The following is a 26,540-nucleotide window of genomic DNA, read 5'->3' as shown; positions in this document are numbered from 1 at the left end:
TTCTCATATATTGTGTCCTCTTGCCTGAAACTAGAATTAAAACAATCAGTCATTCCGTGCTGAAAGTCAGGCTATACACTGCTCAAACTTAAACATCAAACGATTTGACATCCGCGCGGTCAATTCTTCGGAGGTTGTCCGGTTAGCGCAGTGGTTAACGCACTCGCTTCTCACCAAGGCGACCGGGTTCGATTCCCGGCCTGGGCGCATGTGAGTTTGGTTTGTGGTCTACAAGCCGGAAAAGTGGGATTTCTCGGTGTACTCCTGTTTCCCCCACATCACAAGACGCGCAACATCGTGCCAACGAGAGTGACTTAGTATAATCTATCATAGCTTTCTGCACAATCGTTGTAAAATATATAGCCTTTAAACTAATCATTCGGAACACATCGGCCATTCGCCATCGAAAACAACCTCAGATGAATGCCAGTACATCAGTAGAAGTAGTTTGTGTAAATTTAAATAGTGGTATTAATCATTTTAATTGTTTAAACGTGTAATTTGCATTTCTAAGTTCAAGCTTTTTTCCTATTGAAGTGTATATTACATAAATAATTAAGATTCCCCAGAGAAAAGTCATTAAGTTTAAATTTCGTTTGCGTAGCCCAAAAAAAAATTCATATGTTATTTAATATAGTTAACTCTTTATATCTTAAATTTATCCCGTATTTATCATTTCACACCACACTACATTGAAGTCTATGACCTAGAAACAATGAATCTGATGACGTCACGAATACAATATCTGCGTCATAGGTTAATCAATGCGGTATTTGATAATTTTCCAATTAAAGAACCAATGAACACATACTGTAGAGTTAAGGCCGAAATGTTTTGGGAAATGGGTTTTTTTCTTTTAAAATGAAAAAAAACATATGCAATAAAAAGGTTAAAAAACGGCGCCGGTGTGCCGTCTGTCCATAATGGCATAATGTTTATTAACCTCTAACTGCTAAATTGAAAAAACTACGCGATGTATTTGCAACGTTGTTAAATGTAAAGATTTCTTTATACATCCGAAAAAAATTCGATGGAAAGTGGCCGAGATGTTTCGAATGAATGGTCAATATATCAACCGACATTCCAGAGCTGGTAGGGCGAGTTATACAGAATCAGCTCGATACTTGGATTAAATATGCTTGAAATGTTTGTTCGGGTGTATTTTGTTTGCAGACCGAAGCATAAAAACAATAGAAAATAACAAAATAATAAATTTATTAACAAAATGATACTGTCAAAATTTATAAACGAAACAAAATAACAATTTACAAAAAATATAACCATGCAGACAATGCGAAAGCAGTAAAGGAATGAGAACAATTGTGACCATATTTTTTTGTTAATTCATAAATTATCATTCAAACACGAGCTATTTTTCAAATTGAAATTTATTATTCACTTACATATTAAAAGTTGCATTCTCAAAGATTGAGTTTTTACTTAAATTTGTTGTCTCAGAATCAGCTGATTTTGGAATCAATGCCTGCAACTGAGTAATATAAGATAATTCACAATAGAACAAATTGTCTGGAATTGTCTGGATAACTGCTGAAAAGCGTCAGTAACGTTTTTAGCCCAAAACAAATAATTTAAAAACTGCGAACAGATCTTTTGTCAGCAGTCTTATATCACTGGTTTTCAGACATTCAGGCCAAAATAGACTTATACCAAGACAAAAATATAAGATGTCAAAACAGTCAATATGTTCAAGTGCAGCTTAAAGTGGTCGGTAGCAAACCGAGGGGTGAATGCGAAAAGGTTCTAAGTAACATTAAATAAAGAAGCAGATAGAACCTTTTCGCTTTCACCACTCGAAACAGTATATGGCGATTTAAGACAAGAACAGGTCATGTTTACACAAATAACACACCAGCACTGAATAAACCATCTTGAAGTTACTACATAATATTATTCAGATTGCACAATGTACACGTGGAAAGGTTTATAATACTGTTTTGGCATTCTTAGACAGTATTTGTAGCATTAATTATGTCTCAAGTGACGTCATCATTATGAACTTACGTCAAATAAGTATGTATAAAATCTTATGAATAAAATGTTTTGTAAATATTTGTGCGTGCGTATTATACAGCGACGTTTTTTTTATTTATTTAAAGCAATACATTCTCGAATCTGTATATATTATATAAATAGAAAATCTCTAATCGAATTTCCTGCATTCATGCAACAGTTACTATGTACCGCGAAACATTTCCCTTAATTGCTCATCCTTTACACAAGTATAAGGATATTACAATAAGGCTAAAATTATGTATTAAAACCCTTTCGATATCAATAAGTTCATTGTTAACGAGTGCATATTACGAAATCAACATTTTTCAACAAATAAATCATACTAAATTTTAAATGCAGTTTATATCGTAGGGACACCGGCCTGAGCAATATAAAAAACATTTTATATGGTAGGCTGGTGTTCGTCTGATGAAATAACGTTTATATGCTCAAGCAGTGTTTTCGTATATGAAATTACGTCATTGGTGGCGACGTCATAATTAAAAATCAACAATTTAAACACTTTATTGCTCCATGCCAAATATTTGACATTCAAAATCACTGTCTTTGTAAAGCGCTGATTTTTCAAAGAATCAAGGGAAGGCAACTCCGTAATAATCGTGTCCCTTGGCGTTAAAACACTTGTACGAGCAGAGGAGAGCGCGGACTGGCACCAGACCGTTCAGATTGTTCAGTTTCAAGTCCTGAAATTGACGAATGTATTTTATTAAATGTTAAAATATATTATACATGTATAACTTAATATCAACTAGAAATGTGTCCATAGGACACGGATGCCCCCACTTCGATTTTTTGTCACAGAAAATAAGCCATAATGATTATTCAGGATAATCTGCACATATAGGATAAGTTGAGTTGAGTTGGGTTTTACGGCATCGCAAGACTGTATAGGTTATATGGCGCCATTCAGGCAGGAAAAAACTTGTTGGATCCACATCTCATTTACATCGAGATGATATTTTTTAAGTATTGTTGGGAAATAAAGGGCCCTAACTCCTAAATGATTGAAGCGATTTCCATGGCTATCGAACTTGATCAAGATATTATGGTCACAATCATGTATGTAAAGTTTGGTGAGGATTGGACACATACTTTTCAAGAATTAGATTGGAAACATATATTTTTGAAGTATTTTTGGCAAAAAAGGGCCGTAACTCCTAAATGACTAAAGCGATTTCCATGACTATCGAACTTGATCAAGATATTATGGTCACAAACATGTGTTTAAAGTTTGGTGAGGATTGGACAAACAGTTTTCAAGAATTAGATCGGAAACAATCTTCGGGACGTATTTTTCAAGTCTTTTTTTGCAAATAAAGGGCCGTAACTCCTAAATGACAAAAGCGATTTCCATGGCTAAGGAACTTGATCAAGATATTATGGTCACAAACATGTGTTTAAAGTTTGGTGAGGATTGGACAAACGGTTTTCAAGAATTAGATCGGAAACAATCTTCGGGACGTACGTACGTACAGACAGACAGACGTACGTACGGACAAGGGCAACCTTATATGCCGCCACTTTGTGGGGGCATAATAACTATGTATTCAATTCATATGCATGGTCAAATGGCACACTAAAGGTTGATGCAAAATAAATAATAAACAAGAAACGCCGTAATGCGACGAAACAAGGTTTTTAATGACTGACAGAAGAACTTCAGCCTGAGTCTGTTTTTCTATATTTAGTAACAGTGACCTTGACCCTAGGGACCCCATATGCAATCCATTGAAAGGTATCCATAAACTCTTCCTTTATACCAAGTTGGGTCAGGATATGTCAACCCTGACTAAAATTATTCAGTTTCAACTAGTTTCCTATATTAGTAACAGTGACCTTGACCATGACCCTTGGGACCCCAAACGCAATCCCATGAAAGGTACATATAAACTCTTTCTATAGACCAAGTTTGGCCAAGATATGTCAACCCTTACTAAAGTTATTCAGTTTCAACCGTTTTTCTATTTTTAGTAACAGTGACCTTGAACCTAGGGACGCCAAACGCAATCCCATGAAAGGTCTCCATAAACTCTTCCAATACACCACGTTAAGTCAAGATATGTCACCCCTAACTAAAGTTATTTAGTTTTAACCGTTTTTCTATTTTTAGTAACAGTGACCTTGACCTTGACCATAGGGACCCCAAACGTAATCCCATAAAAGGTCTCCATAAACTCTTCCTATAGACCAGGTTTGGTCAAGATATGTCAACCCTAACAAAAGTTATTCAGTTTCAACCGTTTTTCTATTTTAGTAACAGTGACCTCGACCTTGACCATAGGGACCCCAAACGCAATCCCATGAAAGATCTGCATAAACTCTTCCTATAGACCAAGTTTAGTCAAGATATGTCATCCCTAATTAAAGTTATTCATTTTTAACCGTTTTTCTATTTTTAGTAACAGTGACCTTGACCTTGGCCCTAGGGACCCCAAACGCAAAGCGGCAATCTTATGAAAGGTACCCATAAACTCTTTCTATAGACCAAGTTTGGTCAAGATATGTCAACCCTTACTAAAGTTATTCAGTTTCATAGGTGAGTTTGACGCCGCCCGGCAGCCCGGCCGCCCGACCGACCGCCCGCACAACGACGTTCGTCATTCTAATAACCAGGTTTCACAATGTGAAAACCTGGTTAAAAAACAACAAAACAATATATTGAACTCATTTGACGTTAATTATTTAAACAAAAAGGGTATATGATTTGCGTAAATATATAAACTATTAGACTTAATAGATCGTTTGTTTTTAATTTAATAGCCACATGACCATAAAAAAAGTATAAAAGACAGTATAAAAGGCGTCGCTAATATTATTTTTGTGCCATTTAAACGGATTTTGGACTGCGACGATCATATATTTCATCTTAAATGTATGAACTACGTTTATTTGAATGTAGGAGAAAAAAGTACCGGTAATAAAATACGCCCAAAATGCATAATTTCGGCCTAAAATTGTTAAATTTTCTTGGGGGAGTACTTTAAAAAAAACTGCCAACAATTTTAGCTAAACAAATTTTGGTTCACGGTACTAAGGGAGAGGCGCAAGTCAAAAGGTAACGCCCCCCGAGTTTCGCCCCCTCTAACGTCAAATCCTGGATCCGCCACTGAATACATATTAATTTCAAGAAAAAGTAGCCTGTGTAAGACCATCTTCTGTTTTGATGACTTACATTAAGAACAAAAATAAGTACACGCCAAATTTTTAACCAGTCCCGTAAAACTTACCGATTTGGCGTCGATGAATTTCACACATTCTAGCCAAGTGTTCAGAAAGGATTCCCCACACACCGCGCACCTTGACGCCTGCGCCAGCATCTCTCGGATCTGTGGGTAGTGCTTTATGGAGCGCCGCAAATACGACCACCTACAATGAAGGGTCATTTGTAAGTATGAAAATTACATCATTTCAACTTTTGAGTTTGAACTGTTTCTGCAGTTAACAATATAGTTATAAATTCAAATAATTTAAATCACAGAAAATATCATTACGTGAAATATCATCAGACACATTATTTGAAATATTTCTGATAACCAGTGTTTGAAACAAAGCAAGTTCCTTGAATGCAACCACTACACTAATTATAACATATTAAAAAAAGAATTTAAAAACAGCTAAAAGTCACAACATTTAATCACATTTTAAAAAAAGAGAGACATACACACAGATATAAATCCCTTCTGTCTTGATTAAAACCAAACTACCTATTTCATCTAAGTTCTACAAAATCACAACTTTGAATTACTAAAACATATAACAGAGTTATCTCATAATTTCGAATATTTTTTCTATATTTCAAAACTGACAACAATGACATTCTATGAGGGTTCGTTCCAAACAATATAAAAACCCAATTAGCTAAAAAAAATAGCAATTCATTTCTCTTTTAACTTATCTGGTAAAGCATAGGACTGTTTTCATTAGTTTCGTTTTTTTTAATTTAAAAAAAAAAAACAGAAAAAAAAAGATAATCATTCAATGATTCAATAGAATTACTTGCGAAGAAACTAAAGACTGGTAAGATATAGTACATTGTTTGTATATCACGTGATAAATTACGTCATATATGCTACGTCAGAAGGCAATATTTTGCTTAAAATGAAGACTTAAAGCAGATAACTTTTCTTTCAGAAAACCATTTTGAATGAAACAAAGGGCAGTCTAAGCCGCGTAGAGAGCCAAGCCTTCGTTTTATTACCGGAGTTTGATAAAGTTATTAGTTTCATCAAACACTTCGAAAAACATGCTCTAAAATAATGTTTTGACAGTGCTCCGTCAGACGGCCGTATTGCGAAAAGGTTTGTCGAAGTGTTTTAAGAAACTACACTCTTAATCAAACTCTGGTAAAAGACCAAAGGCGGGGCTCTGTAAGCGGCGTAGACTGCGCTATGTTTTCTTTAAAATGGTGAAGAAATAGGAAAGTTATCATTGTAAAAAGTCTTCATTCGAAGCAAAATATTGCCTTCCGACGTAGCTTCCGACGTAGCATTTATGACGCAATTTATCACGTGGTATACACACACTGTAGTAGTACACAAAGGATTTATCCTCCTTGATTCAATTGAGGTAACGAGACATCAACCTACTTCAAACATACACCTAAATGAAAGACAGAAAATTCTACTTCTTCTATTTGAGAAAGAACTTGCTGTAAATCCATTTTCTAATTTACCATTCGCTGTTTCTAGAAAGAAATGCAATTAAGCGTTATTTTGTGAGGACTTAGGTACAAATATCAATTATCGAAAATATGAGTACGCAGATTTTGATAATTTCACAAAAAATGTTCTATTGTTGTCAAACATCAAACTCACATTATGTTTTTTTTAACTTCACGGCGTTTGGAAACGCAACAACTGATAAAGAAGTCAATACGGTAAGGGTACGTGCTTTCAAATCCATTAATGAAACTTGTATCCCATGAGCAAAAAAATAATATTATTATTCCCTCTAACTCAGATCGATATCCCACAAATGAGTCTCAGAGTAAAAATATTTTTTTACTATATTTTGTTAAACTGAGGTGGGTGGAAAAGCATCTACAATGGCTGCTCGTGTAAGACTTGTTTTTTTTCCAACGATAAACGAAACCTCGTTTCCGAAAAAATGAACATATCTAACACTTTTGGCCATTGAATAAACTTGTAATCTCTCATGGAAGTCAATAAGCGAAATATTATTTTCAATCAATGTTTTTAAACATGTCAAACAGGTTTATTGGAGGACGACAGGAAAGCACATGTATACGCTTGATTTTACACAATATTAAACATAAATAAAAAGTAAATGCATGATGCATACAAACACACAACAAAAAGGATCGTGTTTCTGTTCGCCCTGGGGCAAAAATCCAAACTAATTATATCCAAGATGGTTCGTGTCAGACATAATTTTATATGTGTATCGTAGTTTATGACGTGTATACTTTAACTTGTATGTGATTACCTCAAATGATTTTCGAGTTGTGATCAATGCGACACAGACGACGGTACCAATGCTATAAAAACCTCCGACTTTAACAAAACGAGTAACAAAAGGAGCTGCATATTGTAGATTACAGGTGTTAACTCACAAAAAAAGAACGACAAAAAACACAAGGCCATGCAAAAGCCTCTGTTCACAAATACACACAGGAGTTAGAGTAGCTCGTGGGCAATATAAGAAGCAGCAATAGTACAACAATCAATGTGCTTCCACGATGTATGAAGCTGGTTCAACGGAATAAAGACACATAATGACTTCTTATCATGTAATGTCATTCTCTTTTTATTCTCATTTTGTAAAATCTCTAGAAAAAAAATGAAAATATAAAATGATATAGATAGTATTCATATTTCATAATTATTCTAAAGCAATAACGATACAGAATGTCTTCGTATTTCAAATATATTCTAATATAAGCAATAACAATATATTCAAAATGTTTTAAAGCTATATCTGAAAGATAAACCAGTCTCGATAAAGTCTTGAAACGCATAAATCATTCCTAAGAATCTTTTTTCGTAGAACCAGCCTCACTTTCACATAATTCGTATTTTAGTGTAAGATCGCAATTTATTTTAACCAATGGGCATCAAAATCTATAATTCACAATTGGTGTAGTAAGGAGTTTGACTCTTGGTGCTCACGATTTGAAATTATTGCGATAGTACAGTAAAATAAACATTATTTTTATATTATATGCCTAAATGAATATAAAACGACATACAATTGTTGTTTTTCAGAAGTATCGGACCAAAGCGTATGCGAACATGACGTCATTTCAGAAATGATGCCGTTATGTCCAATCCTGTTCGCACACGCTTATAATTTTAATTTGAGAACGGACTAAAAATTCAAAACAGTGAAAAATATTAATTTGAGAATTTCACTGTATGAAAGAATGAAATATCATTTTTATTTCACTGATGAATCTCTGTTAAACACTGGAAAGCATATAATAAATACAAACAACACATTTGTTAAAATGCACAATATACACACAGTTTACCTCTTGTCAGGGCGTCTTTATTCATACAAAATATGAAGAGATTCATAAAAAGCAAGTACATTGTTCATGCGTTGCGTATATCATCGAATAAGAATATGTATTTCAAACAAGGGTTCTTCAAAAAGTTATGCTATAAATGATAAAGAACAAACTCTTTAACATAGACATCTCACTCATAACCTGTATTTGAACATAATGGTCAGGACTTCATCTACAAAGCATGATTATTTCGTAGAAATTAAAGAAATAAAGAGACACTTATTTAAAAATTAAGGAAGTATATCTTATATACAGTGGCCAATACTAGGAAATTATAATGAAGAAAGAACTTATTCATTATTTAAAGAAATCATTGTCAATTCATTCAACACACGTCTATGATGTGTTGTCTGATATTAATGGAGCCTTATTGGTGTGATAAAATCAAATCTGATATCTTACACTGGTCAATTCAGTATGGAAGATGACCGCCGCAATACACACCTATGACAAGTATGTTGTTGCTGTGAGGTATCTCTTACGAGGTAAGGATTTCAGACTCTGACTAAGAATTGGAAAGGGTATTTTCCTGTTATATTGCAATATGCAAGGCCATAAAAATAAGGGGATGCTGGACCAAAAAAGAATTTCAAAACGTCAATTATTTTAATTAAAAACGGTTGTAGATTATTTTTCATAGTTTCAAAAAAAACGTGCTTTCTTGGAGAACATATTATACTAGAAATGACATTTAAAGACAAATATGTCAGTGATTAAACGTATATTCAAGGCAGACTACTCTACTCTAGTCTGAGACTATGGTAAGAAGGACTGCAGAAGATCTTCAGGCCCCAATTTCTCGAAACTTTTTAAGCTTAACAGGCTTAAGCTGCTTATTTCAATAAGCCAAAATACATACTTATAGTGATTTTTTTATAAATGAAAAATGGCTTATTGTGGTAATCGTAACGATAATTCCTATCTAAAGTATTAAAACTTTTAACAGAGTATATAAAACGCAAAATATTGAAAGACAAAAATAGTGGGTTTAGCTTAATCCTGTTATAAGAGACTTAAGAAGTTTTGAGAAATTGGGGCCAGAGGCATATATGGTGGGCTTACAACAAAGCGATTTTGTTAATATATATGTTGTGGTTTGCATGATGTTTGCCATAGAGCATAACTTTTTGAAGGACCCTCGTAATAAATATAAAGAAAGGAAAGCTGTGTAAGGAAATTGTTGACGATTATAATGATTTACACAACTTAATGTAAGGCAAGTCCTTGTATACACTGTTCAATGGACAACTGCTTCAGGAACCCGGCCGACAAATAACATAGTAAATTCTCTGCTTAATTGCTTCATAAACCTTTAAGTCAATGTTAACTTTGATTCCTGCACGAGTGCGAAACAGTGCTCCAACTCTTTTAGGAGCTGTGTATAAAAAGGAGCCAATGACACTTCCGAGCTAGAGCAAAAGAACGGATATCATCGTAAAACGTAATTATGACTCGTTATTTTATCTAATATCACAATTATGAGGGCTTATTTGAGAAATCGGGGAATGCAGTGCCATATAAATATGTTTAATCTTCACACGTATTTGGGTTATTTTGTAAACATATTGTTTATGGAGTTATAAAACCGATTCTCCCATCAAACACATCAATGTTTACAAACGAAAGTAGAACATTTTCACCAATTTTCAGCTGAATTTCACTCAAGAAGCTTACATTTAAGATAAAGCCAGTATTATCGAGTGCTTTTATTTTGTCGGGAATAAAAATGACCGCTGATTACCGGAATAAGCATGTTTATACTCCTTTTCTGGGTCGATCTGGAGCCAAAGCCAGGGAGCTGGAGCCAAAGCGTGGAGGCTGAGCCAATACGCTGTATAATAATGCATTCAACTGGTCATATTTGGAATAGTTGCAGTTTTTATTTATAACTAGTATTAAGATAGTGTTGTATTTTTTTTTTAAATATATAATTATTTATGATTATTTAATGCAATTCATCTGATAATGGGCGTTGCAATCTCAGAAATGTCGATGGAGCTAAACAATCCTTTCACAACATCTGTATAATTATATGGTTACTGTTTCTTGAACAGTCTTCTAACTCCAATCAGATTCCAAAATAAATGAATAGTAGTGGATGAAAGAAAAGTGTGTCATCTAACAAAGATTAGATAGACGAAAAACTGGTAAACTATGTGCTAAATTACATCAACTGACCGCTAATACATCAATCGGATTGAATACGTGTAAGTGTTAATTTTCTTATTTTTCTGTACATTTGATTTATATTTCCTATATATAAAAAAGGTACCCTTTTTACAGACATTAAACGCGAGCTTGGCTTAGATTAAGAGAAAACTAGTGTGAATTCTTACAATAATTCATTGTTTCCTGGACCTGCAAGGTGTCTATACAGCATAAGTAAGCACACGATATTAAAGCTGCACTCTCACAGATAAACCGTTTTTACAACTTTTTTTTGTCATAATATAACACAACACAGGTTTGCTTTATTATTACGATTACATATTAACATTTTTTTATTAATTAATATAGGGTAATTACACCTTTTTGAGGTCGTTACCATCTGCAAAGGCCCGCAAAATGGTTTACAGCCCGACGAGTAGCGCGAGGGTTGTAAACCATTTAAAGGACCTTTGCAGATGGTAACAACCGCAAAAAGGTGTATTAACCATTATTGCATAAAATTACACACAAGGAGTAACTTTTTTGTTGAAAAGCTGTTTAATGTCAGGAAAATACAGAAACAGTTAGTTCAAAATAACCTCAATAACATGTACTTGTGTGACGTCACGAGTGATGTCACTAAAAAAGTTTTACATTAAGCTCGAATAGGGCTGCAAAAAACTCGACAGTTTCATTTTTGTTTCTACGCAATTTTTTTCAGTGTTCAGTCGATTGGAAAGTGTTTTCTTTTTAAGTAATTTACTGAATTACCTGGATTATTTACACACAATACCTATCGGGTAATCGAATAATTACCGATATATTCCTACTTTAACATTTATATGTTTTGGCAACTAATTTAAACCGAGAAAAATTGTTAAAATGTTCTGGACAAAATGTTCAGCATCTTCAGCATCTAACAGAGAAAAATATATTTGAAAACTCTTTGTTCATTGCATACGAAGTAATGGAATCATGTCCATATAAGTCGTTTGTTCTGAATAAAATCAACAGAAATGACTAAAGTTGGGAGGAGTTAAACGTTTTAGACTTTATTTAGTGCTTTTAGAGCAAACAAATAGTCAAAACAACTGCAGAAAGTACTATCTAGTAAACACATATCAGCTTGCCAGGAAAATATATTTCAGAAGGAAATATGTAAGTTATATGTGGTTTATTTCATTTCTATAATGTTTGTATACAGCTATATATGCTGAAACATGTTTTAGTGCAATATTTGCATCGTTGACCCACTTTCGGTAAGAAACCAGGTCGCTCAGTCTCCATTGTTATGATGCGGGCTCTGATAGAGCTTATGTTAAACAAAAAAGGCGGGAATTAACGGCACGTGAAATTACTGAATAATGCACGTTTTTTTACCGATAACGCCCGGATAATTGCGTTTTAACACACCACGATAGTGGACCGAAAACACACATTTTATGCAATAATCTTTATTAATAAAGAATTTAGCGTTCGGAATTTGCCGATATTTCTCATCAAAACAGGCATTATCATACAGCGTATTGGCTCAGCCTCCATGCTTTGGCTCCAGCTCCCTGGCTTTGGCTCCAGATCAACCCAGAAAAGGAGTATAAACATGCTAATTCCGGTAATCAGGCGGTCATTTTTATTCCCGACAAAATAAAAGCACTCGATAATACTGGCTTTATCTTAAATGTAAGCTTCTTGAGTGAAATTCAGCTGAAAATTGGTGAAAATGTTCTACTTTCGTTTGTAAACATTGATGTGTTTGATGGGAGAATCGGTTTTATAACTCCATAAACAATATGTTTACAAAATAACCCAAATACGTGTGAAGATTAAACATATTTATATGGCATTGCATTCCCCGATTTCTCAAATAAGCCCTCATAATTGTGATATTAGATAAAATAACGAGTCATACTTACGTTTTACGATGATATCCGTTTTTTTGCTCTAGCTCGGAAGTGTCATTGGCTCCTTTTTATACACAGCTCCTAAAAGAACTGGAGCCACTGTTTCGCACCCGTGTCCTGGTGACCTCATATACTCTCGGTATCATTTGAAAGGTATTTGCTAGCTGATTACTAATATCTAAAATAAATGACCGAAAATACGACATACATTGAAGTTGCTGCATGTTTATTTTATTTATTTAGTTTTTATTTCAACTGAAATCAGAGGTCAACTGCCAGTTTTTTTCAAATTTTGGAGGCCAAAAACATTTTATATTAAAATATTTTTAAACGTAAACGTTTGTTTTTTTCACACATATCCCTTTCAAAACTCTGAACCCACCAGGCTTTTCAATATTCATATTATTGTGGATCGGATCCCTTATTGAGTAACCTATTTTTGTTAACAACACATAACATATGAAAAAAACTATTAAAATAACAGATAAATGAAAAACCTTGGTTAACAAAGAAGATTTAAAATTCAAATTTCAAAAACTACTTGAGTATATTCAATCATGATTACTCATTTGTACATATTTGCATAATCAAATGCGAGCAATTCTGTAGAGAAGAGCAGTCTATAACTTAAAGACAAAGTTTTCTGGACAATTCAAGAATATTTTTTAAACAATAATAACAGAAGATAATAATTTGATATAAACCAAGCAACAGCATTATATTGATAGAGCAGAAAATTGTGGTGGAGTTGAAAGGTGTTATATATTTTAATACGCAATATATTTTATATCAAGTACAGAAGATATTACATAAGTATATTTAATTTACATGTAAAGTAATAGTGTCCTAGCAATATACCTAACAGATGTAATAATGCTTACCTGTCTTTCAGTTCCTTCATGACATGCCTGGCACAAATTTCCTGAAAGATAATAAACACATCTAGTAAGTTTCTAGATAATGCATTCCGAACTACAGGGACAACTCCAGGTGCCAAAAATATAATGGAGGACTCTGTTTAAAGTGGCACAATTAAGTTTGGTGCCCCACTTTAATTTATTTCAATGCAGTATTTATAATGTTTAACTCATTTGACTTTTAAGGTCTAAATCGAAAATAATTAATATGATTTGTGTGCAGATAAAAGAAATAAGTCTTTATAATAAGTCTTTATAATTATATGTTTTTTTTCCAATTATGAAGTAATAGCCACAGAATCCCCAATTAGAAAGTCCCCAAAATAGATCGCTTATATCTCTTATCTGTCCATAAATCATATGGGATTTTATCATTAAGGTCAACTTAACAAAAAAATGCATTAAAATAAAAGTAAAATATGTTTTTGAATGAACCTATATTATACGCCTTTAAGGGCCTTACAGGCACTTAAAGAGAGGCACACAGGGAGCAAAACAACACAAACAGACCACACAGCATCAAACTGTGTTGTTGTTTTTCCTTTGTTTCTTTAAACTTGTTCCAACAAACACTCTTCCTTTAAAGCAGGCTAAAAAATATATATTTTAAAAATAATGATATTCTAATTCTTAAAATTCTCCTCACAAAAACAACTGTACTCACAAAGGAAAATTCAACCATGTTTACCAGCACATGTATATACAGTTTTAACAGTAAATCTGTTTTCAAACGAGGTTTGTTTCTATCACATTCATATTTTTTGGCAACTATAACCAAAATATGAAACAAATATGTTATGAAATATAAACATAAACATTCAGATGTTGACAACATTGTTTTAAGTATGTTGTATGTCTTGTTTAGTATTTATTTGGTCTTTATCTGTGTGACCTTTGTTAAATTGTAGGCTACAATAAACTGGCATGTCCCTGTAGTTACCGTTGTTTGTTTTTTTAAACACTGTCAGCTTCTACCATTCTTTCAAATGTTGTTAAAAAACTGAATGTGTCAACCTCTATGTATTTGGAGATAAAAAAATATCTAAGGAAACCAGTTTCTTGGATGGAAACAAGTTGTAAACACTAAAGAAATACCCTTTATATTTAGGAATCTTTTCCTTAACTCACCCTTTCCAAATATAAATCAGACTTTATTTTTAATATTCATAGCTAATGTATCAACCTCCAGGAGTTTGGAGATAAAGGGTTGTCCTAGATCCTAGGAAACCAGTTGCAAATATTAAAATATCCCCCTTTTTATTAGGGAAACATTTCCTTGACTTACACTTTCCAAAAATAAATCATATTCGCTTCATTGCTAATGGGCCTTTAATAGGACATACCTTCAATGATAGGACCTCTTCTTCCTGTACAGAGTGGACGGGGATATGTTGTAACAGGGGATTCTCCTCACAAAACAGCTCCTTCAGGGGCATGCTGTGCAGCTGGTTTGAAATAAGAATAATAGTAATGTTTGATGGAAAGCAATTATATCAGTTGAAAAGTGATGTTTAAAGGCCTAGTTTAATCCTTCTATAAGTGACCCCCACCCCACCCCACCCCCAACCCAAAACAAAAACAGTGTGTTTTACACAACCTCTGTGTGTTGATCTTAATCTAATTGCCTAATTGTCTTTGATCTTCTATCTGAATATCCTGCTGTGCAGTTTTGGAGGTTTTATTATAGAAATGCACCCTAAATTGCCCTGAGCCAATAAACAAATAACAGGAAATTGGCCCCTACTGTGACATCAGTGCAATAAGCAGATGCACAGCAGGGGATTGTCATGCCAAACATTCCTTAAACTAGGCCTTTAAAAAAAGCAATCATATCAGTTAATTACATGAAGTTTTAAAAACTATATGTATCATGATATTGTCACGAATATCAGTGGACTTCATTTAGATAAATATAACAAATTTAATATAACACTACATGTATGTAGTTTTATATCACCAAGTTTATAAGCACTACATGTAGTTTTATATCAGCAATTGTTTAAGAACACTACATGTGGTTTATTATCACCAATTTCATAAGAGCACTATATGCAGTTTATATCACCAGTGTTTTAAGATACAACATGTTTTATATTGTGCTCTATTTCTTTTCTGTTTGGTTAATACCAAGTGATATTAAAACCTAGAACAGGTTTGTACCATCTGGCATTAGTGGCACATTTTTTTTACAGATCAACGATCACAAATCTTACCTTAACTTGTTTAAAGATAAATTCTAAAGAGGATAGATATTTCAGAAAAATAATATTTAGTTTTTTGTTTTTAATAGATTATTTCAATGCATAACTAAAAACAGTACCTAGTTAAGCCAAAAACATAAACAATTTCATTTTAGAGCCATGCATTGAAATAAAATATATTGTTTTCTTTACAACACATACTTCTGTAGGAAATATTCGAAGATCATTTGCTGCTATGTCGAGGATTCTGAGCTTGTAACACTTTCCTATACTCTGAAACAAACATGTTCTTTGTGTATTGTAAATTAAGCCAATGATTTACCAGTCTCATAGAAAGTTTATTAGATTTGTCTTGCTGGTCAAACAGGTTTTACGGACTCTGCCGTATGTGCAATTTAAAGTATTTTGCAGACACAGACACATTGCTAACAAAAAGATAACTAGGTTGTCATAGTGGATAGTGCACTTGCTTCTTAACAATGTGTCCCGGGTTCAATAACCTGCCTCGGCGCATGTGAGTTTGGTTGGTGGTCACCAAGCTGGACAATTGGTGTTTTGGGGGTAACTGGTTTCCCCCTATATAAGACCACACTCTCGCCCAACATCTTGCCAACAAGAGTGACTAAGCTTAAGTTCACATAACTTTCTTAAAAATCGTTGTCAAATAAACAAAGTTTAAATTTAAAAATCACTCACTTCAGGCAACTCTCTTATTCTGTTTTTCTGTAGATGAAGTTTCTCGAGATTTATAAGAAACCCAAATTCCAGAGGTAAACTAGTCAGTTGGTTATTTGCACAGTGAAATTCTTCCAGCCTAGTCAGGGCACATAACTCTATTGGAAGTTCTGTCAACAAATTCTTGTCCACACTTAAAAACTGAAGGTTATTCAGCCTGAAAAGTAAAAATTTGTTGTAAGATCAACACATTTCATAATGGCATATGTCATTCTGATCACAGTACTAGAAAATTTTGAAAGAAAGGTATTTAAGCTCTGAAGCATACAAAATTTAAAATTATAAGTACATGTACAATTTTAAAGGGTGTAATTAATTATGTACATTATATAGATTAATGCCAAGAACATTTTAATCTTAATGCACTAATATGATTAACTCATTTCTCTTTAATGATCAAGACAAAAAAAGAATATGGTTTATGTACAGTTCAAAAGATTTTGACATTTATTTATTATAAGTTTTAAATTTTTAAAAGGGGTGCAATACTGGTTAGGTTGATGCAAAACAAAAGTTTTAAATTTTAATACATTATTTTGATTAACTCTTTAATGATTAAAACAAAAAAGAATATTATTTGTGTACATTTCAAAAAAATATTGAAATTTATTTCTGTTTTGACTTTGAATTGATTAAAACTACATGTATATGGCCTCAAAATCCACACCAGAATATCTTTTAAAAAAAATTCCTATGCACAAATTATATGCTTTTTTGCTTTGAACATTACAGTATAAAATGAGTGAAGCATTATACAGTGACCCAGCTAGGCCTAAATTAAACAGGGGTGGGGGGCACTCACTTTTTTTTATAATAAAAAGCTCCATAGAAAGTGCAGTTTACAAACCATGAGCGAGTCCCTTTAAACGAAGGATGAACATCCATTTTTCACTTACCTACAGATATCCGCTGGTAGTACTTTCAATGCATTGGAGTTTAAGTTGAGAAAGGTCAGACTTCTTAAATTTGCTGAAATTTGAAAAAATAATTATTACACAATTAATCTCAATGTTATTACAGGGTAAAGGACTTTCAGGAATTTCATCTAGATACCAAATGAATAGGTTTGTCAAAATTCATAATTTAACAGTTTCAAACAGTGAAAATGAAAATTTTATGGTTTTTACTGTTTTGAAATATTTGCCTGTTTCATGCTTACTAATCAAAAGACAGTGCACACCTTACTCGACAGGGACACAATTTCAACATCATCATTTCCAAAATGACGTTAAGTTTGCATACAGTTTTGCACGCTTTTCTGAAAACCTACACTTAAATGTAATTTTATATTGGTTTTAAGCATATAATAGATAATTCACATCATTAACACCAAAAGTAATTATTTCACTGGTGGCTTTACAACTCATGAAATATAGTTTTTGATGCTCACTTGATGAAATATATTGCGATCTTACACTGAAACAAATTAAAATTAGGGGCGGTTGCAAAAATGTTCTAAGTGACATTAAATAAAGAAGAAGATAGAACCTTTTTGCTATCATCCACCATATTGTAGTATATATCATACATCTTGATAAATACACTTTATAATATAAATTCAACCTCGAGAGGATTTTGAATCACAAATAACATATCCTGCTCTGGGTTTGATTTCTAAATGATAATTTGAAGACAGAATACATAGCAAAGACATAGATAATACAAAAACTACTTACTTAGTGCTTTAGGGGTAAGTGTATGGATCTGGTTGTTGAAGAGATGCAGTTTCTCAAGCATAAACAGATGTTCTATGACATCCGGCAGAACTTCAAACTGGTTGTTCCCACAATTCAAAATCTGCAACTGCAATAAATGAAGCAAGCTAAAATACTAATATCAGATTTTTATGAAAGGTTATGAACGTTCTCATTAAGTTTTGGTTGAACCGTCTCAAATAGAAAAGCAATCGACCAGCTACTACTTATTCTTCACTTATTTTTTTAAATTTGAACAGGCCAAATTTGTGAGTTAAAACAGTCCATTTGTCCGGCAGCTGGTTTTATTCCATACACTGCATAACGAACACTATCGATATGAGTAACTGGCAGACATTGTGAAAGTTCAGGAAATGTGTCAGTCATTTAGTCTGACAGCATCTCAGTCATTGAAATTAGACTTTTGGATGAACAAGCCTAAATTCTTATACTTTTGCTTGGCATCAAATTTTTTAACAAGACCTGCTATATAAAATTCAGAATTTGAGCAAGCCCGAAACATATTTTACCAGTGCAGGGCTAGTGGGCTTGTGTTAATTTCGACCACTGGCATCTGACATTATATCATTCGGAATTAAAAAAAATCTGTCCAACAAAGGCAACAATTAACTTATAAAAATAATTTATTTAAGACCCGTGCAATCTGCAGTCCTGTAACAATGTACAGGACCTCACAAAATAATAACAGGACCTAAACTACTGAGAATAAAAATCATTGTTTGCAATTTCAAATAGGTGAATTTCTCTCTTGCATTCAAAACTTAAATAATGTGTCAGTGTACTCAGTCTTGCAACCCAAAGCTAGATTTGAAGATATTCCAGAATGAAAATTAAAATATTTGCATATAAAACACAGATTCACTTATAAAACAAATACAATGTAATTTCATTCAAAATTTTGACTGTAAATGCATTCGGAAGAATTCATTTATTGATTATGTGACTCTTTAAGTTAACACATACTTCACAGTAGCTTTCTTTCCTAAAGCAAAAACACCAGGCAAAGGAGCTCCTTTATGATGCGGCCAGGGATCGAACTCTTTACATCCCACTCCATAGGCAGATACCTTAACTACTAGGCAACGGAGAAAGTTGTTCTATTTATCATAAGACTGTTTATATCGACTACAATGTACATTTAGCCTGGGAACCAGATACAAAAAGCATTCATTTCATCATTTTTCAATATTCAGACATTGTGGTTTTGAGCCATACACCAGAACACCTTTCCTCCAAGTTTTACTTTACATAGTACAATAACAATAAACATTAGGCTTAGCTACAATAATGGATAGCTTAAATAATGAGCGATCAACGATACTTTTTTTATTATTTTGACATTTCTTGTGTACAAATTGTATTCCTGTAATGGTACAACTCTCTACCATTTAAATATGAATTTATAACTGAGATAATTTCAAAATTGTGGCCGCGAGGATTCTCTGTGCAAGGACCATTCGCTACCCTTGCTGGGATGGTGGACGTCTCGAGTCTGCCATAGTAAAAGAACTTTTTTATTATTTTGACATTTCTTATGTATCCCTGTAATGCTACAACTCTACCATTTAACACCAGGTGAAAGAATTTATAGTAATATTATGCATCAATGTTAAATAATAATGACAAAATTGTTCAAAATATACCCAACAGTGATCCAAACTGGATTGAATTTGTCACTAGTAGGGTCGTTATTTTCACATAAATATATTCTAGGTCACGAATACAGTTTTATACATGTACACAACCTGTCAGATTAAATATCCCAGATTTATAGATATCGGAATACTTGATAAATAATGGACACATGTAAGTGTTTTATGATATCTGAAAATGTGTTTTTGGCATAATGACATAAATAAATACATGTATGTGTTTAATAGTCTATACAAGGCAATAATATTTTCGAATACATTTGAATTTCAATCAGAGATAATTTCAAAATTAGCCTGGACCCAAGGCTAAACATCATTAAAAAAAGAAGCCTGGACGGCATTTTAGAATTACTAGCTTCATGAGCCATTTTCAGATGACGTTTTTTGAGTACAGTCACATGCAGCATATGTGGTTTGTTATAGTATTTCTTCGTCAAACAGCTTTTAAACTAAATATATTAAAACAGGAATAATTTAACATGCCTGATATATTCTAAAGAAAATGCGTCATAATTAAAGTTCAAACTGTACTGTACAAACTGGTTTATGGATACAGCGGTCGTGAAAACACATTCCTTACCTGGTCCAAGTAGCTTAACTCAAAAGGCAGTGTCTTTAATGAATTATTCTTCAGTTGCAAATGAATAATACAATCTAATTTGCCTATAGCTTTTGGTACACGATCGAGTTTCTTATTACTTAAATTCAAAGCCTTTGGTTTTGATTTCAAAGCTCGAATTAGCAAGGTGTCCGCCATCTTGCGTTGCTATCAACAAAGGCTACATTATACTAAAATTGTTTGAGGTTCTATCACGGTATCTCCTAACACAGTGATCTCCCGTTTTTAAATATCGGAGATCAATTACACACTTTCTATCCTCACGTCTATTTTTTATGAAATCTAAGTATCTTTTTACAATTCTTTCAAAACTCAACTACTAGTATAAAACACACTGATTCTTTGACGATGTAATTAACGTTTTTTATTAAGGAAACATTTCATTGTAAATTTCATGGTAAAACGAGTGCATTCTTCCAATACAAATAAATTATAGATATTCAAGAAATAATACATGAAAAAAATGATTTAAAGTTAAAAGGCCATAACTATAATTTGATTGGGTTTTTTTTTCACGGCAACGGTTGACCATACCATTCAGAGGTCATATGCAACTAGTAACTTAAACGTGGCAGCTATATGCATGGGCTCTGAATCAAGTATCTGTGGGGGCGTGCACCGAAACAGGTATTTGAATAAATCGATTCCTTTTGATCCATAAATAAATTCAATCACTGAACGTGATAGACTGAGCCTTCAGTTCGTGAACTTATTTTCTGTAGAATGTTACGAGTATACACTGTTAGTGTTACTACTGCTTGCAAATATACTTTGGAAAACGTGCTTGTCAATCGGCTAATAAATACGGAATTCCGTTAGAGCCATCGCCTGTGAACGTGTTGATCTGAAACGCGATGCTCGATAGTACGATGATGAAAACAAGAACTCACGAAACTACAATAACGAAAACACGACAGTACGATGATGATAACGCGACAGTGCGAAGATGATAACGCGACCGTACGATGACGAAAACGTAACGAACAGGCAGTCAGTTTGTACCGTTCAAAAAGTGTTAGGCACTTCAAAAGGCGTTATATTTACGATATTAACTGACCGAGTGATGTGAAACCAATACCAGATTTACATGTATGTTTCCATCGCGGGTATATAAGATCGATAGTGGCGGATCCGTGGTCCAGTGGAATTACGCTTGACTGTCACAGGTTCGATTCCTCGCCAAATCGTTTTCAGGGAGCGACGTAAAATGCGATAGTGCTTTACACTGGTGCACGGTAAAATAACCAGGGTAGCTTTAACCAGGGTAACATTTTGTCTGTGAACTATGTTCCAAAAACCCTTATATGACTAACTCTTTTATCGGGGCACACGCCGATTGGGCCTTGCCCAAGCACGATTATAACTAAATTCAAAAATTAGCCAACGTTCTAGTTTGATACTTGAAATAAAACGATCAATAGCTGACGGTAGCATTCGACTTTCGTTCATGTGCTAAATCGATTGACAGGCTATATATGTTGAACTTGATTCGATATTTAATACCATCTAATGTTGCAGAGAGTAGTATAACTATACACTTACATAATTGTATCGTGCAACGTGGGGATATCAAAATCATTCTTCTGCATTAAGAAACTGGTCCCTTTGTTAGTCCAAATAATTTTACGTTGACGGATTTTATTTACGAAGATTTGATTGGAAGAATCCCGTCTATTATTTTGGACTAGTCCCTTAGTTTAAGCAACATTTTGTACAATATCAAAACATATAGTCGGGGCCCTTCTGGTATAAATGTTATACAACCATTGCACAGCCTCAGCATAAACACGCATATATATATATTTCTTTCATGCTTTACGATGAAATATGGGGTTTTAACAGTGAAATAACAATAGTGAAAATATCAATTTGATATTTTCACTGCAAAATAAGGAGTGAAAATATCAATTTTCAGAACTACTTTTAAAATCCTTTGTTGTTACATGTACTTGCCTTGGTCAAAACAGAACACTGGACTTCAGTAAATTATGTCAAAAAATGTTAAAAAAAAATAAAGAAATATTTTATAAATTTAAATAAATATATAATTGGAAATTAACAACTTACCGTTTATTACCGGTTATCCCGTTTATCAAACATTTTACTTATCTTTGAAGCTGAATGTTCGAACATTTGCTTTCATTCCAAACAAATTACAGACAAAAACAACTGTTCGAACATAAATAAAATTTTATAGCATCGTTCAAATGTATTTTGAACTGTTAACCGTTTTAGTACGTAAAATGAGCTTCCTGGAGAATTCACACAACAATTTACAGATAGATCCGATATTTTTTACCCCACCCACATCTCAAAATGTGTCAACAAACTAGCGTGGCATTTACTCTTCTGGAAAACAAACATTTTAAAGCGAAACAGACTGGTCTCTGACAGTAAGATGACTGAATATTAACTTACTACAGTATAAAAACACGCGTATATATGCAGTCTTAAACTAAGAAGAATGGTTAAAATCCAATGAGTATCCATTTGTTTTGCTAACACATTTGACCTTCCAAATTTTCATTCTATAAATAGCGGCGTAGTAATTTGGTTAAAATAAAAAGTGTTTTCATTATTTTTTGGAACATCTGTGCACTAATAATACTTCATTTTTTACTGTTCATAAAGCTTTGCAATAAAAAACGAGCGAATATCAAGCAATAAGAATGAATAGCAGAGAACTATTTCTCAGCAAACCGAAAGTAGAAAAGTTGACAGATATAATTATGCATGAGGGGCCCCCCACGGGTAGCGGCGTAAAGCCCACCCTTTTCAAAAAAGGGGGTAATTCAGAAATAAATAAAAAACAAATAAAACTCCGAAAATAAGCATAAAAGAAACAGAAAATTTGTTTATTTCAGTGTAAGATCGTATTTAATTTCACTCGTGATCATAAAAAAACTACATTTTCACTCGTGGCTTCGCCACTCGTGAAAATATGTTTTTCTATGACACTCGTGAAATAAAATACGATCTTACACTGAAATAAACAAATATCCTCTATATATATATAGTGAATCCATGGACTGGATCCTTGTGTCTTTAAAAATAAATTTGGTTAAATGTTAGGCAACTAGTCCAGTATTCAATATTGGCCTTATCCTTAGACATGTCTCAGTGATTCCATTCAGCCTATTGGTCAGCTAAATATACAGGCCAATCAAAATTCTCTATTTATAATCGTAAGTTTACATTCAGTCCAAGTTGCTTATTTTAGGACCTGCAACCGAAATACCGCTTAATTTTGAACTGGAATCCGATATATAGCATTTAGTGGAAATAGTGTATAAAACGTCCCAATATCACTTGATTGCCGTATATTTTACTTAAACCTTCTCTAACCTAGTCATTTCTTACAAGTGTCAGTTATAATTCATGCTTAAAGTGTAAGCCTAACGCAATATAGATCGGGATCGAGGAGAATTTATAACGAAGGATTCGTTAACACCGTATTCTGGAATAATCACGACAAATTGTAACATATTTCCTGGTTTGTATGACTTGTATTATGATCCAATAATTACAACGAGCTATAATGAAAATATGGTTAAATTAATATTATTATGTAAATGTAGAGCTAGAAAAAATTGTAGTGCAGCTGAGCTCTTGTATAGATCACAGCCTTACATACTGAGTTTATTTTTTATGTTTTTTTTATGCCATTTACTCTTATAATATAGCCCATTCTATTCTTAGAAGGCTACATACAGTAATGATTTGATTATTAATAAACCACAGGGGTCTTGCCTCAATATCACAAAAATACTCGAGTCAAATCTCACACTCAGTTTCAACTCATTTTACCACATAAAAGCATAGTATGATCAAAATAAAGTAGTATTTCGAGTTATACTGTATGTCACTGTAATCATTTGTTTACGGAGCCCTGGGAGTCGGTCAAAAACGAAAATCTGGTCTTTTTAGCATCTAAATGACTCCTGATTACCACTTTATTATTTATCAACAAATATTTCAGCGTTAACACTATTGTTTTACTAAATAATATCACATAGCATGTTGATTTAACACCAGAAAACCATTTCTAGCACACCAGATAGGCATTTCCGGTGAATTAAGCCGTGCTGGAAAATTCCATCTGGCACCCCCCTATGCCAGATGAGTCACGCGCTTTGACGTAATACTTTTTATTTATTTTATTATGCACTTTATGTAACCATTATTATGCGATTCAATAGATAAGTTCCATAAACATTAACTTGACAAAAATATATCTTCAAAACAAATCAAAATAACCCTTAACAGACGTGATATCGTAGGAACTTATTGACGTATGTAGTAAATACAAATTACTGCGCGTCATGACGACAGTAAACATCATCGCAAGCGCTTTTTGGTGAAATGAACAAAAATGCGCTATTTATGTATTTTCATAACAAAACAATGTGATTCAAGGTATGCTAGAAAAAAATATCTATCATATGTGTCCATTCCGGATAGAAAAATCCGACCCTCGGGCACGCTGCGTTGCCTGTAACTCGGCAAGCCTCATTACCTGGCAACATATTAATCAATACCATTCCGTGTTCTGCTATCATCATTTGTTTAAAGTCACTATCTAAACGTCCATGTGACACAGTCGCATCTCTGAATACATCCACCCAAGAAATAGGCCCTGCAAAATATCATTCAAAACCACATAAATGTCTTCAAATGTGCAAGAAGGCAATGTTTACAACGTTAAATGCTACTTGAATGGGAAGAAACATTTTGTTTAAGTACACTTTGAAGGGAAACAATGACCCGGAAGCATTTCACTGTTCTCTGACACCAAACGTGACTTGCGGATACTACAAAGTAGAATGCTCAATATAATTTTCTTCATCTGTGATTAAACCAGACAATACCAGTATGACAATAATATAATTTTATAGATACGCTTGTGGCATGACCATATCACCTATCACAAAGTTAAAATGGCGATTGGCTATTAAGACATTTTTCTCGTTATATTGGACCGTATTACATGTACACACCGCAGCATGGGGTTAGTCCGCATTCCCCATTGCTCAACATCGATTGATTTTATACATTTACACCTCAACTTGCACTCCTTAAATTAACTGCCTTTCGTAAATTGTGAATATTATCCGATGAACGCAACATCTTCGGACATGTTCGTATTGCGAATCATCGCTAACTAGTATGTACATGTAAATTGAAAATTGTTCATCGTGTTTTCTTCTTCGGACTACAAATACTTCAGCCAGCCCCTCGTTAATGACACAAATCACGCAATTCTCCTTTATTTATATTCAAGCTCATTATGATACATATTGTGGTTGCGGCTGTCATACTTAAATTTACGGTTTAATCATAATTGTAAGTATAATTGTTGTTTCTGACCATGTTTGTGAACTATCAACTTCAAGTACTTAAAGATGCACTCTCACTCACAAATAAGATTTACCACAATTAATACATATGTTTTAATATACCAAAAAGGATGAATAAATGTCGAAACCGTGGTTCTTACAAAGGATACCATGTTTTATTTGCAATGAAGGTGCAGAAAACACGGTTTTTCTACCATATGAGAGCATGAAAGATCACATTAAATAGTTTAGCACTCACCAATCATTTAACATTTTAACGTGTTTAGCTGTTAAATACACGGTTGTAATCTTGTTATAAATTATAATATTTAATTAATTTTAATATTTTCCATAAATGCATTATTTAGTAAGTAGTTAAAGGATTATCACTCAAAATTTATGTTTGTTATACAAGTGATGTATTGATTTTCAATAAGAGTTTCCCTTTTAAAAGTAGTCAAAATTTTAATAAATGATTTGGGCTTTCTAACATTCATTTAACAAATGCAAAATATAGAAATGAGAAAACTTCGGAAAATGCAAAACCGTGAATATTTCGTTTCAAAATTGTAATCACGAATGAATCATGAATTAATTATATTTTGATGAATTAGAGCTGAAATGGAAATACTTCAACAAGCATGAGCGATGCATTTTGTATACAGGCGTTTCTTTGAGTTGGTCTTTTTTATAGTGTTTTTTGTGTGTCTTGTTTGGAATAGGAATGTATCGAAAATAAAATAAAGTTGGAAT

General features: G+C 33.2%; 1 protein-coding gene across 2 annotated transcripts; it reads right to left on the bottom strand.

Annotated features, from left to right (window-relative positions):
- Positions 1-1,552: 1,552 nt before the first annotated feature.
- LOC128244872 (leucine-rich repeat-containing protein 69-like) lies at positions 1,553-20,599 on the bottom strand. Of its 2 annotated transcripts, XM_052962980.1 has the most exons (10): positions 20,413-20,599; positions 18,142-18,268; positions 17,362-17,434; positions 16,427-16,622; positions 15,932-16,003; positions 14,873-14,974; positions 13,494-13,534; positions 8,525-8,539; positions 5,262-5,400; positions 1,553-2,717 (listed from the first exon to the last, which is right to left on the bottom strand). In XM_052962980.1, exons 1-10 carry the CDS (start codon positions 20,587-20,589, stop codon positions 2,607-2,609), a joined length of 1,053 nt encoding a protein of 350 aa, XP_052818940.1. In that variant the 5' UTR covers positions 20,590-20,599; the 3' UTR covers positions 1,553-2,606. The 2 variants fall into 2 exon arrangements, with proteins under 2 accessions (XP_052818940.1, XP_052818941.1); XM_052962981.1 differs by lacking the exon at positions 8,525-8,539.
- Positions 20,600-26,540: the final 5,941 nt, after the last annotated feature.

This window comes from Mya arenaria, chromosome 8 (genome assembly GCF_026914265.1).
Source record: "Mya arenaria isolate MELC-2E11 chromosome 8, ASM2691426v1".
In the NCBI taxonomy this organism is placed as follows: domain Eukaryota; kingdom Metazoa; phylum Mollusca; class Bivalvia; order Myida; family Myidae; genus Mya; species Mya arenaria.
The sequence above is the reverse complement of the archived record's forward strand: the minus strand, read 5'-3'. Positions and strand labels throughout refer to the sequence as shown.